General features: G+C 42.6%; 1 protein-coding gene across 1 annotated transcript; it reads left to right on the top strand.

Moving 5' to 3' along the window:
* Positions 1-311: 311 nt before the first annotated feature.
* LOC149173042 (uncharacterized) lies at positions 312-2,923 on the top strand. Its single transcript, XM_089426552.1, has 2 exons — positions 312-1,840; positions 2,134-2,923. The coding sequence occupies exons 1-2, from the start codon at positions 312-314 to the stop codon at positions 2,921-2,923; spliced, it is 2,319 nt and encodes a 772-aa protein (XP_089282678.1).
* Positions 2,924-14,717: the final 11,794 nt, after the last annotated feature.

Here is a 14,717-nt window from a genome sequence, read left to right as displayed (position 1 = left end):
TATTATTCAATTCACTCTTACTAAATATCTCTACGAACACAATCTATTTCACAATCATTTAACAAAAAACAATTTTAAAACATAATTAATTTTAAAATAAATCTTAAAATTTAAAATTTAAAATTATTTGATATAATTTAATAATTAATAAAAATTAATTTCTTAACCTTAACTTAAATTAACTTAATAAGGCTCGGATTAGGGTTCTGAGGAAAACCTCGACGGCGCAGACTGTACAGCACTGGATCCATTCACGGGCTGGACCGAAACGCCTGAATCGCAACAGAACTGCAGAGTACTAGAACAACCCGATGGAATCTCCTCAGGGGAGGGCATCAGAGCCCTCCCCTTCGCAGCACGGTCCTGAGCAGGCATTTGTCTTTGGATCAGTCGATAAGGAGATCTTGAACAGAGAGAACAGGCAACAGCATGGAAACAATGAAACAGGAGGTCGGAGGGACAAAGCCAAAGTCACACAAGATAGAAAGGAAACACCAGAAGAAGGTCCGAAAGTTTCCTCGACAACATGCAAGCCTATAGCCAAAGAACGGCCCCGAATAGAGCTGCCGGGACACAAGATTGACAAGCGAATCGAATACATGAGGGATCATGCCCTTATTGGGAAGTTTATAGGGTTTTGGCCGACAGAGAAAGCCTTATACAGATGGATTGCGGCGAAATGGAAGCCCAAAGGAGATGTTACTCTGCAGCTAGGGCCGAAAGGCTTCTTCACAACGATCTTCTTCTGTCTAGAGGACAAATACAGGATTTTGGGAGCAGGGCCCTATTTTTTTAACTCAGCGGGTCTGTATTTGAGGGAATGGATACCAAGATTTAACCCGGATAAGGAAGATCTCACTTGGGCGCCAGTCTGGATCAGAATGTACTCACTTCCAGATGAATACTGGGACGAGGACATTCTCAAAGATATAGGAAATGGATTGGGGGAATACATCAGGGTGGCAGAAGAAACTAAAATGCGCAGATATACTTCTTATGCCCGTATCTGCGTCTTCATGCGGCTGAACGAAGCTCTGCCAGAATCGGTAAGTCTCTCCCATCGTGACGAAGAATGGATACAACCTCTGGACTATGAGCATGTCCCCTTTCGCTGCAGAAAATGCCATGCTCTTGGGCATCTATTCAGGGACTGCCCTCTGAATGCCAAAGCCAACGCTCCTGATCCCTCCGAAACCCTAACCCAGGATGGCTTCTCCAAAGCCCCCAGCCGAAAGCGAGCGCACAAAAAACCCACAAATGGGTTTAAACCCCAGCAAAATAACGCCCATGGCCCAGTTACTAAGAACAGCTTTGAAATTCTTGCCCAGACCTCTGATGAGCACCCCCCGATCTCCGAGACTAGCCCTGCTCCTCCTTCTTCCTCAGCACAACCCTCTCACTCAGCATCCCCCTCCAAACTCCATATCCCCATTATCATTCCAGCCATCCTCAAAGAAGGTCAGGGAGAGCCGGCAGGGAAACACAAGGATATGGAAGTCGATGGAAAGCTAGATCCCCCTCAAGGCTTAGAAATTAATATGGAAGGCAGCAGCCAAGTGCAACAGATGGAAGAAGAACCAGAAAGCATAGATCTGAACGGCCTAGACATTCTAGAACTAGAACTAGCATGCAAAAAGAAAGCATACGACAGTATACCAGAGAATCAACTCAACAAGCTGGAAGTGGTCATTGCGAGGGCCTATCAACAGCATCAACTAGGGATACAACCAGGAAGCCATTGGGATGGACGCCTTCCTCCAAAAGACACCAAAAAGCGAGGAAGAAGAACGGATCTTCAGCGAACGATCGAGATAGGGAAAATCCTGGTAGACTCAGGCAGGTATGCTAAATTGACGAAGTACTATAAACCCTCTATCAATAGTTGAACCATGAAGCTAGTATCATGGAACCTAAGAGGGCTCAATAGCCCTGGTAAACTCAGAATGTTAAAAAACATGATTAAAATGGAAAAGCCGCAACTTTGCTTTCTCCAGGAAACCAAATGTAACAGCTCTACTTTAGGAAGTATACTCTCCAAAGCATGGCCAGGGTGTCGTTCGGTAGCGGTTGATGCCTCTGGAGCTTCTGGAGGGCTTGCTATAGCCTGGAACACACAAGCGTTAATTCTATCAGATTTTCACGCTTCTCATCACCTCATCCAGGCAGCCTTCCACATTCTGGGCACAAATATACAGGAAGCAAAATCGCGCTTCTCGACACAATAGAAGCTGTGAACAACAACAGGAGGCACCCGCTCTGGATTATTGGAGGGGATTTTAACATGATTACCAAGCTAGAGGAGAAGATTGGGGGGAGAAACATAATGGAACAAGAAAATGCCCGCTTCAAGGACTTCATTCAGAATACCGCTCTCATAGATATGCCCTTTTGCAATGGTACTTTTACATGGAGCAATCGAAGGGCTGGTAAGCATCAAATAGCATCCAAACTAGATCGCTTCCTCATATCAGATAATGCGGTTCATCTCGGAGGAGACATATCGGCTGCCATACTTCCGCATACAGGTTCGGATCACTGGCCGATTGCCCTCCAATGGCAAAGACCAGGCGACCAAACCAGAAGACCCTTCCGATTCGAAGAGTTCTGGCTTTCGCATCCCACGTTTAAAGACTTTGTAAAGACCACTTGGACATCCTTCACCCCACCAGAAGGGTCCAAGATGTATCAGTTCCAACAGAAGCTCAGGTTTTTAAAAAATCAACTAAAGCAGTGGAACAGGGAGATCTTTGGAAACATCTTTAAAGCGCAACAAGACCTAAACCGGGAACTGTCGGAACTCCAACAAAAAATAATCACTGAGGGGCACACTGAGGCGACTTTGGAACAGGAACGACGCATCCACAGCCAACTTGAGGAAAGGAGGAAATATATTGGAAGCAAAAATCCAGAATCAGATGGCTGAAGGAAGGAGAGCGAAATACCAAATTCTTTCATAGAACCACGGTTCAAAGAAGAATGCACAACAGCATCCCTTTCATTCAAAAGAAAGGGGGGGCAAAAGTAGAAAAGCATGAGGAAATTGAGGAGGAATTCCTTAATCACTTCAATCATGTCCATCAAGAGACTGAAGGAGACAGGCGACCTGCAATTGATAGAATAACCAACAATTTGCCAAAGCTCATCACGGAGGAACATAATGAGCTTCTCCTTCGCCCTATTCTGGCCCAGGAGGTGGATGAGGCCATGTCCCAGCTTAAGGAAGGAAAGGCCCCTGGCCCGGATGGTTTCACCACTACGTTCTTTCATACCTTCTGGGAAATGATAAAACTGGAGGTCTGGCAAATTGTAGAAGAATCAAGAGCCCTCCGTTGGCTGCTTCCCTCTCTCAATTCCACCTTCATTGCCCTTATCCCAAAAGAGGAGGATTCTATCACCCCTGACAAATTTAGGCCGATTGCTCTCTGCAACGTCATATACAAAGTCATATCTAAAGTTATTGCAAACCGTCTAAAGCCCCTCTTGCCTCTGCTCATCTCTCCGGAACAGTCGGGGTACGTGGAAGGGAGACAGATCATGGATGGAATTCTCCTCACGCACGAGATAATACACTCCCTCAAGCAATCAAAGAAGGCAGGTATGATTCTCAAGCTGGATCTCTCTAAAGCTTTTGATAAACTTAGTTGGACCTACATTCAGCAAATGCTAAAAGCCTTTGGATTTTGTTCTAGTTGGATCCGTTGGATCATGAGTCTAATCACTTCCACACACTTCTCCATCCTTGTGAACGGAATCCCCTCCCGCCCCTTCAAACCTTCCCGAGGAATCAGGCAAGGGGACCCCCTCTCCCCCTTCCTCTTTGTTCTAATGGCTGAAGGTCTTGGTCGTCACATCAAACACGCCCTCCACTCTCATCAGCTCAAAGGCCTCTCTGTTCACAACACCCCTGCGACCTCTCATCAGCAGTTTGTTGATGACACCATGCTATTTGGCTACCCTTCTGTCCAAGAAGCCTCATGCTTAAAATCCTTGCTCAATGACTTCTCTGAAGCCTCAGGCACTAGTGTCAATTGCTCCAAATCGCAGATCTTTTTCTTTCACACTCCTCCTTCTGTCAAGACTGCGGTTTCTCGTATCCTAGGATTCCCCACTGCTACCCTCCCCTCCAAATACCTTGGAGCCCCCCTAACCGCTTCAGCCATAAAGCACTCCTCTTGGCGTTCTCTAATTGAGAAGCTGGAAGCCCGTCTTAACCTTTGGACGCACAGAACTTTGAATTTGGCCAGTCGTGTGGTGCTCATTAAGTCAGTCCTTCAGGCAATGCCTCTTTATCTGTTCTCAATCCTTGCAGCGCCGAAATGGGTATTAAAAAGAATCAGGAATCTTCAGCGTGACTTCCTATGGGGCAGCTCGGCAACTAACCGCAAATGGGCACTTGTAAAATGGTCCACCGTCTGCATGCCCAAAGACAAAGGAGGCATTGGGCTAAGAGACCCAGAGCACAGTAACTCCATTATGAGTGCAAAAATTTGGTGGCAGTGGGTCACTAATCCAGAAAAACCTTGGGTCAAAATCTGGACAGCCAAATATGCCAATAATAGACCACAGGAAGAGCTCATCAGATTCACTCCTACTGACAAAGGCTCGCTAATCTGGAACGCTGCCAAACAACACTACCAGTTAATTCAGCAGCACAGCTTCTGGGAAGTGAGGAACGGACGGACGGCAAGATTCTGGACTGATGCATGGAACCAGATGCCAAAGCTCACTTGTGTTCTTCATCCATCTCCGGTATTCAACAGGCAGGATCAGCAGCAAGAAAAGATCAGACAGTTTTGGATGCAGGAGACAGAGAACGGATTCAGGAAATGGAAACAGGGCAATCAGCTATTAAATAACACAAATCTTCGGGAGGCTGAGGAGCTGGAGAAGGAGTTGCGAAAAAGGAACATTAGGCATGACGAAGGCAGAGACATCCTTAGATGGGGATATCAACCAAAAGGTACCTTCACCACAACAGAAGCTTACAAAATCATTTGCAATATCACCACCCCTCCTGATCCAATCTGGAGCAAAATATGGGGTTTTGAATCCTGGCCCAAAGTCTCTTATTTCTTATGGTTGGTAGGACATAAAAGAATCCTCACTTGGGACAAACTAAGGAGAAGGAACTTTCATGGTCCCTCCATCTGCCCCAACTGCAATCGAAATGAGGAAACTCTCCAACACCTCCTGGACACCTGCCCACTAGCCAATCAGATATGGGAAAAGGTAAGCTTCAGATGTCAAAAAAGATGTAGAATGGAGAACGACATAACCAACACCATAAGACACTGGCCACAGAATCCTTACAAAAGCGAGCTTCTCAACTGTTTGTGGAATATAATCCCGGGGCTCGTCCTCTGGAGCATCTGGAAGGAAAGGAACAAACGTATATTCAAAAACCAGCGCTCTTCGATCGAAGATATATGGAATAGGCTATGTGGGAATCTCACAGAAACGTTGATGCTCCGACCCTGGACACAGGAGGATCTTCCTTCTCTAAACAATGAGAAAGGCATTCTAGGCAACTGGCAACTGCAACTGCCTCAGGAACTACACAAGAAAGGAACTTCCAAAAGCAGTCTCATAGACAAGAACATTTGGACCGCTCCCCCTGAGCATTTTTATAAACTCAATTTCGATGGTGCCTCCAAAGGCAATCCTGGATTGGCTGGTTTTGGAGGAATTCTGAGAAATCATGAAGGCACTCCCCTGCAGATATACTTTGGCAACATAGGGTGGGATACCAATAACTCAGCTGAACTTGAGGGACTCTGGCAAGGGCTCCTTCTCGCTTGGAATCTCAACCTTCAACCCCTGATCGTGGAAGGAGACTCCCAGATCCTTATAAATATGGCCAAGCGCCTCCAGAATGGCTCTCAAGCAAGGAAAATCGCAGCCAGTTGGAGGCTCGAAGCAAGGTTGGAGGCCATCGAATTAGCGCTACGCAATAAAAGGGCCATTTCCTTCAATCATATAAAAAGGGAAGGCAACAAGGTAGCTGACCTCCTAGCTAACATAGGGGTGGAAAATGAGAATACCCTTCTCACAGGAAACACTACTATCATTCCAAACAATGACCAGGCTCAGGAATGTGCTAGCTTGCTCCAAAGAGATGCTGCTTCCCCGGATGCGGGTGACTCGACAGGTGGTAATGAGGAGCCACATGGTAGCCATGTGCTGCCTCATGTCTAAGCTGGGCATTCAATGCGAGGAAGCCGCCAAGGAATAAAGGATCGGGCAAACAGAGGAGGCAATTCAATGCTCCGTCCGGGTTATTGGAGCGCCTGCTGCGAGCAGTTATGGCAAGCAAAGATCGAGGTAGGGATGAACAGAATAATAAAGGTGGCGGGACGATGGTTCAAGCTCAGTGTTTTGTATTCGGAATTCAGGCTCCTGCCTGGTCTTTGGTCCTTCGGGCAAAAGCTCTTGCCATCCCCCTGTCTGTTGGAGGCCATTGCTATTCTGAAAGGCTGGTTGGGTGCCGTCTTAATACTGTCGGGTGCCGTCTCAAGCCGGATAAACCTTCCTATTTTGCCCTGGTCCTCACCCCCGGTGCGCCTGCAAAGATGGTTAGGCCTCGACAGCGATTGCTCAGCCGTCGAGGCTCTGCCCGGGGAGGGTCCTCTCGTCCTCCAGTCGAAGAATCAAAAACCCATTGCTGTCGTTGTCATTGCCACCGAATTGCTGAGGCCAACCCCCTCCAAACCAGCCAATTCATGGACTCCAGTAGCCCAGATTCTGACCCAGCACCCATGCCCACCTTTGGTTCTGCCATTTTTACCTTCAGTAGCTCTCAGAACAAACCCCGTATCAATGCCCACGTTTCAGTTCTCTTCCTTGAGGATTCTCAGAATGATGGCGATGGTCATTGCAGCAAGGGGAAGTACCCGGGTGAAAGTTCAGAGAATGTCAAGGGGACGCCAGCGGATGCTCCAGCGCAGGCTTCCAACCTTCCTCAGCCTCAATCGGTGTCGACACCCCAGGGGGACAATGTCAACATGGCGCCCTATCCGTCTGCAGAGGAAAGGGAGAAATATGGCTGGTGCGAGGTGGTCGAGGAGGAGCCGGATGAATAGCTGTCCAGCAGTTCAGCATTGCACCCTCCAGCGCTGCTCAGGTCTTGTTTTGGCTTTCTGTTTATGTAATGTCGGTTCAATGTCTGTTCTTGCTGTATTTGCATCGCCCGAAAGGGATACTGCTGTTGGTCTTTTGTTGCCCCTGCGTGGGATGAACACTTTCGGTCCAGAGCCCCTGCGCGGGATGACTAGTTTTCATATGGCTGCATTTTTGTGGTTCAGGGCCCCTTCGTGGGTTGTTTTGCATAGATATGGAGCCCCTGCGAGGGCGGTCTTTTTGATTTTTCCCACTCCAGAGTGCTACAGTTTAGCCTCTGGTAATACGGCACTGTGTATGTAATTGTCTTTCTGGTTCCTGTAAATAATAGAATAGTAGTTTTAACGAGAAAAAGAAAATTAACTTAATAAAATAAAATAAAATAAATATAATTCATCAAAGTCCACCTTCGAAAGGATAATAGTTCAAAGAACCCGACATATTAAATGAGGATGCATATGGAGATCGAACTAAAACTTTTATATCATCGATGTTAAATAAGATAAATAACCATATTTTACCTCCTTAATTGGATTTATTAATTTCCATTTTAGTTGTAGATAAAGAGACAAGTAAATATCAACGCAAATCGCGCTTATCTTATGCAAATTCTTATGTAATTGTGTAAAATATTTATAGTAATTTGAATGGTTATATATAACTGGAAAGTTTATCTTTCGTGTAATGTTTTAAAAATAAGTTTAAGGTAAATGATTATGAAAATTTAAGATAATCGTGTAATGGTAAAATACCGGTATAATTAGTTTTTTTTTAAATAAAATTGGGTATTGGAATTACTTTTCAAAAAGGGGAGGGAGCAAGCTCCTGTTACAAGATTTTTGGAGCCAGCTACATCGAGAGAGGGCAAGAAAAAGGCACCTCCCCAATCTGTGGTTATTTTGATTTCATAAATTTCAGGTTTTCCTACTATAGATTGCTTATAAATACTAACATATTGTTGTAGTAATACCTCACATTTACATTTTTTTATGTGAAATACTACTTAGTTACAGTGCTTGAAGCACTAGAGTTGATGCAAAATGAAAAACTACAAGAGAGATCCATGATCAACTGAACATAGGTTCTTCCTACTGCTGGTTCATAGTGGGCTCTTCTCTTGCTTTGTTTCTGTTTCTTCTATCCCTTGTGACTGAGTTTTCCCCAGTCTTGTTGGTGAGGATACCTTTCAGAAATGTTATAGAATTTTCCATGTGTGCACACTTATTATTTAGAGCCTCTATTTCTGCATTTTGATTGGCAAGCCAAACCATTAGGAAATCATTTTCTAACTTTGAATGTTGTCATATTTCTTTAACAGTTTCCCTCAGCTCATCAATCATGAATTTATTAGCTCGGAAATAGACGCAGGTATCATTCTTGGATACACATTCGAGGGGATCCATTTTCTATGTGATGAAACAAAGAACCTTTGCAGATTTCCAACTGAGGTTAGAGTGAGAATGATACTTGGATAGAGAGAGGCGCAACTCAGAAAGCCTTGACAGAGAAAGGCACAACTTAGAAAATATTGACTGAGATAGGCACAACTGTTTTAGTCTTTAGAAAGACTGTATAAGTCTTTGGCATGACAGAGAGAGGGAAAAATTATGCTGGAGGACAATGAACCAACGAGGCACAGGGAGGCCCAACACGGTAGAGGCAGCCCAACCACATAAGGCAGAGGAAGGGAGAGTTCTTTGCAAACGTGAATGAAGGACACAATGTGAAGGGAGGGAAGGTAAGGTAGAGGAGGGGGTGGAGAAAAATGCAGGGGGAGGAGGAAACAAATAGAAATGAGGGAGGGAAGGGAGTAGAAGGCGAGAGGAGGTCAGGAGCGGGTCACGAGAAAAATGAGAGGGAGGGGGATCTCTCACTGAGATGCGATCAATTAGATATATTATTATGCAGCAGAGAGCTACTACAAGGAGGATTTGTAGAGATTATGCACCTGGAAAGAAATGAAAGGTGCAAATTTTAATGTGTACCAATCCCCATTATGAGAACACTGATTTTGGATTGAGTGGGTAGACCAATGATTATGGTATTGGAAGAAATAAAATTTCATTTTCAATCCACACTTCTCCTGGGGATCGTGCCACCGCTTTATTTTCTTGATTATCTACTATTTTATTGTTCTTCCTTAAGATATGTAGGAAGGTGGTTTGTCCCAATTCTTTTAACTACTGACTAATCTTGGTTATGATTTGGCCTAGTGCTACATTTTTCAATTTGGTCTTCTTGACCATTGATTGGATGAGGATGGAGGAATCACCCAATATGTCTAGATTCATTAAATTTATTTTTTTAGGATTTTGGCTCCTAGGAGGAACCCATATGCCTCTATCTTATTGTTTGAGACAATGCCCAATCCCCACTTAAAAGAGACGGTGTTTTATTTGTCTTGTTCAAAGATAACACCTCCTGCACCTGCTTTTCCCGAGTTTTGTTTCGATGCTCCGTCGAAGAAAAGATATGTTCTCTTGAGTGCATTCAACCATAATATGAATTCTTCCTCCTTCAAGGGAATTTTCTAGCTTTTGTTGGCCTCTTTTCTTTAAGGCAAATTTGGCAATTTTGGTATGTTGTCTACATAGTTGATCCATGTTCTTTCTTCCTGTTGTAGCTGGTTGAAGTCTATAGTTCTTGTTCGTTTGGCTAATAGGAATTTTTTTGCTAGCCCCCATGTTTTTGAAAGCACTTTTCTAACTGTTGGCTTGGAGTTTTAGAAGATTTGATTGTTTCTTGCAAGCCAAATTTTCCAGTAGAGGAAGGACAGTAAGCTTATCCAAAATATTTTGATGGTACTCTTATTTTTAAGAGAGTATGGATACTTATCTTTCCATGCAACATACAAATTAGTGATGGGAAGAGATAGATTCACAACTATGTCCAATGGGCACACAAGAAGTTTCCAACAATCTCTTGCAAAATTACATTCAAGAAAGAGGTGTTGGATGTTCTCTTCTGCATTGAGACACATAGGGCATTGAGAAGACCCAATGAGACCTTTTTTCCTCAGATTTTCAGCTGTAAGAATTTTCCCCTTTAAAAGTGTCCATATATTTTTTTTTATTTTTGGGAGGATTTCTGTTTTACATACCAATTTCCATGGAGACCAGTCAAGGTGCCCTTGATGTTCTTGCAATTTTACACATACATATTTCACTGAGTAATCCCCTCCGGATGGGTTCCAAATGAAAGAGTCTTGGATTCCTTGTTTGATTGAAACTGCTCCTTTGAGGAGGGAGATTAGAGATTCCCACTGATGTCTAGGATCTTGAGGGAAGTCTGGTGTCTTCCCTTCTTTCCATGAGATTTCATCTTGATTGAATTGTGATATTGACTCTAGTGTGCATAGCCCTTTTGAATTCATCCACCTCCCTATCCTTTGAAATTCTTGGCAACTAGATAATGGGGGCTTTCCCATTATATTATTGTCCCATATATTTATATCCCGTCCATCACCTGGAAGTCTCGATGTGGTATCCTTGATGAGGGGTAGAACCTTTTTTATGAGTTTCCATATTTGGGAGCAGGGTCTTATTGGATTTTTACCTGAGAGAAAGGAGAATAGAGAGGCATTAAGATATTTGGATTCCAACACTTGCTTCCACCAACAGTTGTCCCCAGTGATGAATCTCCATACTATTTTTGCTCCAAAGGCCAAGTTCATCAGTCCCGAAAGCCTGATTGAGAGTCCTCCTTTCTCATAGGGAGTTTTAACTTGTTCCCATTTTATGAGACTAGATTTTTTTGTCTCTGTTTTTCCTCCCTGCCAAAGGACACTTCTTATGATTAATTCAAGTTGCTTGTGCACACTTTCCAGAGCTAGAATTGTAGAAAATTTGTAGAAGGGAAGAGCTAAAAGGATTGATTTAATTTATAGGACTCTCCCTGCTAGATTAAGCCAAACCATTCCCCAAATTTTTAATTTGTTTTTCATTTTCTCTATATAGTTGGTCCATAGTTCTTCTTTCAGATTATCTTTTGATACTGGAAAACCAAAATAGAGGAAACGGTTCCAGTGTGCTTGGAGGGGAATATCAAGGATCTGTGATATTATTTTAAGGGTACGGGAGGGTGCATTCCATCCATATATTCTTCTCTCACTATTATTTAGCAAACATCCTGAAAATTCCATAAAACTATCAAGCACTTTTGTGAATCTTCAAGCCACTATACATGATGCTCCTCCCATTAGAAATGTGTCATCTACGAATAGGGAGTGATTTATACTCTTGGTTCCAAAGCTTATTAAGAGACCTATTAGAGTGTGATTTCTTCTGCAATACTCAAGGTTTCTACTCAATGAATCGACCATTAATATATAAATGAAGGGAGACAATGGGAATCCTTGTCTCAATCCCCGAGAGCTTTGAAAATATTCACATGGCCTTCCATTGATGAGAGGGGCTATCCAAGGGCTGACAATACATGAATTTATAATTTCTATAAACTCAGTAGAGAAGCCAAATTTGTTTAGGACATCTGATAAGAAAGACATATTGACTCTGTTGAAGGCATTTTCCATGTCAAGTTTTAGAATGAAGCCCTACTCTTTTCTTGCTAACCTGGAGTGCAATGCCTATTGAATGATCACGATGTTGTCCATGATCTTCCTGTTGGGAGCAAAACCACCTTGGTTTTTTGAGATTAAGTTAGGTATTATAGGTTTGATGTGATTGGCAAGGATCTTGGAAATGATTGTATATGATGAATTGCATAGAGAGATTGACCAAAAGCGGTTAAATTTTAAGGGTCTTGCTTCTTTTGGGATGAGGTCTCGGAAGGTCGAATTTATGTATCATTTTTATAGATCTAACCCAAAAAATATTATAGATCTGATATGAAAATATAAGACAATGCAAATAAACCTAGAAATAATATGAAATGATTCTTTATTGATATCAAAACCCTTAAGGTAGGGCAACATCATACATTCACTCCTTAAGGAAGGAGAACACTCCACAAGACATATGCCTATTCATACAATAACCCTTGACACAATTCCTTGAATTCTCTCCATGTGGAGTCTCTAGCCTCTATATAAGCCTCATACATACAATACCATGGGTCATTACCATGGTTCCCTCATACCATCAAACTAATACCATGGGCCCATTACATTATTACTAACTACTTGTGGTCCCTTACATGATATGGGTTAACCACCTTATTTATTACTATGGCCCATCCCATTATTACATTATTACCTTGGGTACCTCCCTTTGTACCCCATATTATCCCCCCTAGGTATATAACATTCCACCCCCCTTAGCATGTTTCGTCCCCGAAACATGGGAAGAACACAAATAATAAGATCTACTCAAAAGAGTAGTCCACTGGTACCATGCACGTGCATCTAGCCATCCCAGAGAAAGGTGAACCCTCTGTCTCGCTAGTGCCTCGCTCGCTTGAGATGGAAGTTGACCGTGGTAGCTCTTCTGTGTGGATGTGTAGTAGGTGGATCTTCTCTCCTCTTTATCTGTCCTGCGGCGGTTTTTGTCCTTGTGGCTAATTGGTTGCCATCTTCTTGGTTGTTGTCTTGCGGGGTGATGTGGGTGATAATATGTTGAAGTTTTAACCCACGGTGTCCTTTTCTTTAATTCACCCTTTACTGGAGCGTGACTTTTATCTGGTGCATGTTGTGGTGCTTGCTGTGGTGTCTTATCTTCCAATATTACTTCAACCACTGAGCCCTCATCTGATGTATCAGCACCTGTAACCTTTTCTGCTTCAGCCTCTGTTTGTGTTTGATTATCGATCATCACTAGCTCATCATTTGATATGTCAGTCCCTGGGACATCTTCTACTTCAACCTCCTTGGACTCTACCTGTTTATTAATGGAAATATCCTGCAATGTAATTTTCTTCTTTTTATACCAGATCTTTAGGAATTTCTTCTGCACATTAATATTGATAGTACCCACTGATTCCATCCAAGGATATCCCAAAACAACATCCATATTATCCATCTCTAAAGTATAAAAATCACCATGCAACACATACTTATCCATAGAAATCTTCAAATCCTTATACACTTGAACATCCTCATCATCCACCTGTGTGTGTTCAATGTGTTTTGCTGGAATTGGCAATTTTTTTGCCAAATTAACATTGATGAAATTATGCTTGCAACTAGGATTTATAGAAACAATGATCTTCTCTTTCTGAATCAATCCATGAACCTGCAATAAGGAGATACCAGCAGAAAATAACCCTTTAGGTTCCTTGGTTTCCTTCTTTCCTGTAAAAATAAAATCTTTGCTAGGCTGTGTGTCTATCTGTGTGAGCTTATCCACAAGATTAGTTTTACGGTCAAAGTGGTCCATAAGAGCTTTTGTGAATATGTCCCAAGTCAAGGGCCTTCGATAGCAACGTTGATGCCATTGCCACCATTGCCGTCTTTCGTTGTCCAAATACATTTTTCCCACACTCAGCTGAGTCTCATCATCCATGATGTAATGCAATCTAAAAAATTTCTCCATTCGTGCTAGCCATTTGGCTGGATGAGATCCATCAAATTTATACAAGTCCCTCAAATTCTGATCTGGGCCCGCCATCACAAAAAAGAGTTGGTGAAAATTTGAAATGGTCACAATTCCGTCAATATTGCTCAGAATTTCCTATTATGACCTGTTTTTGGAAATGGAACAACCATTCTGCATCTACCCATATGATATAAATCCTGATCCAGGCACTAGAATTTCAGATCTGTGCTGCTACTCTCCCGCCTTCACCAAAATTTCTGAAAAAAGAGCTGATTTTAAATCAGCGATATCTCCCTCATCCGGACTCCAATTCGACTGATTTTTTTTGTTTTGAAATTGGGTATTTTTTCACAAAGAATCCAGATCTACAATTAGATTCTATAGATATTGCACCAAGGCATCTAGATCTGCGCCGCAAACTTGCTGCCCTGAAAAATTGTCTGCAACCCCACTGATTTTTAAATCAGCGATATCTCCTTCATCCAGACTCTGATTCGACCAATTTTTTTTTTTTTGAAATCGGGTATTTTTTCACATAGAATCCAGATCTACAATTAGATTTTTCAGATCTTGCACCAAAACGTACAGATCTGATCTGTAAACTCGTCGCCCTCGAAATCTTGCAAAAAATAAAAAAAAATTCTCCACTGTTTGCCCAAGAAAGTGCTCTGATACCACTTGTTATAGATCTAACCCAAAAAATATTATAGATCTGATATGAAAGTATAAGACAATGCAAATAAACCCAGAAATAATATGAAATGATTCTTTATTGATATCAAAATCCTTAAGGTAGGGCAACACCATACATTCACTCCTTAAGGAAGGAGAACACTCCACAAGCCATATGCCCGTTCATACAATAATCCTTGACACAATTCCTTGACTTCTCTCCATGTGGAGTCTCTAGCCTCTATATAGGCCTCATACATACAATACCATGGGTCATTACCATGGTTCCCTCATACCATCAAACTAATACCATGGGCCCATTACATTATTACTAACTACTTGTGGTCCCTTACATGATATGGGTTACCCACCTTATTTATTACTATGGCCCATCCCATTATTACATTATTACCTTGGGTACCTCCCTTTGTACCCCAT

This window comes from Pinus tabuliformis, chromosome 4_2 (genome assembly GCF_031772625.1).
Source record: "Pinus tabuliformis cultivar Carrire ecotype Pingquan chromosome 4_2, CPIR1, whole genome shotgun sequence".
In the NCBI taxonomy this organism is placed as follows: Eukaryota; Viridiplantae; Streptophyta; class Pinopsida; order Pinales; family Pinaceae; genus Pinus; species Pinus tabuliformis.
The sequence above is the reverse complement of the archived record's forward strand: the minus strand, read 5'-3'. Positions and strand labels throughout refer to the sequence as shown.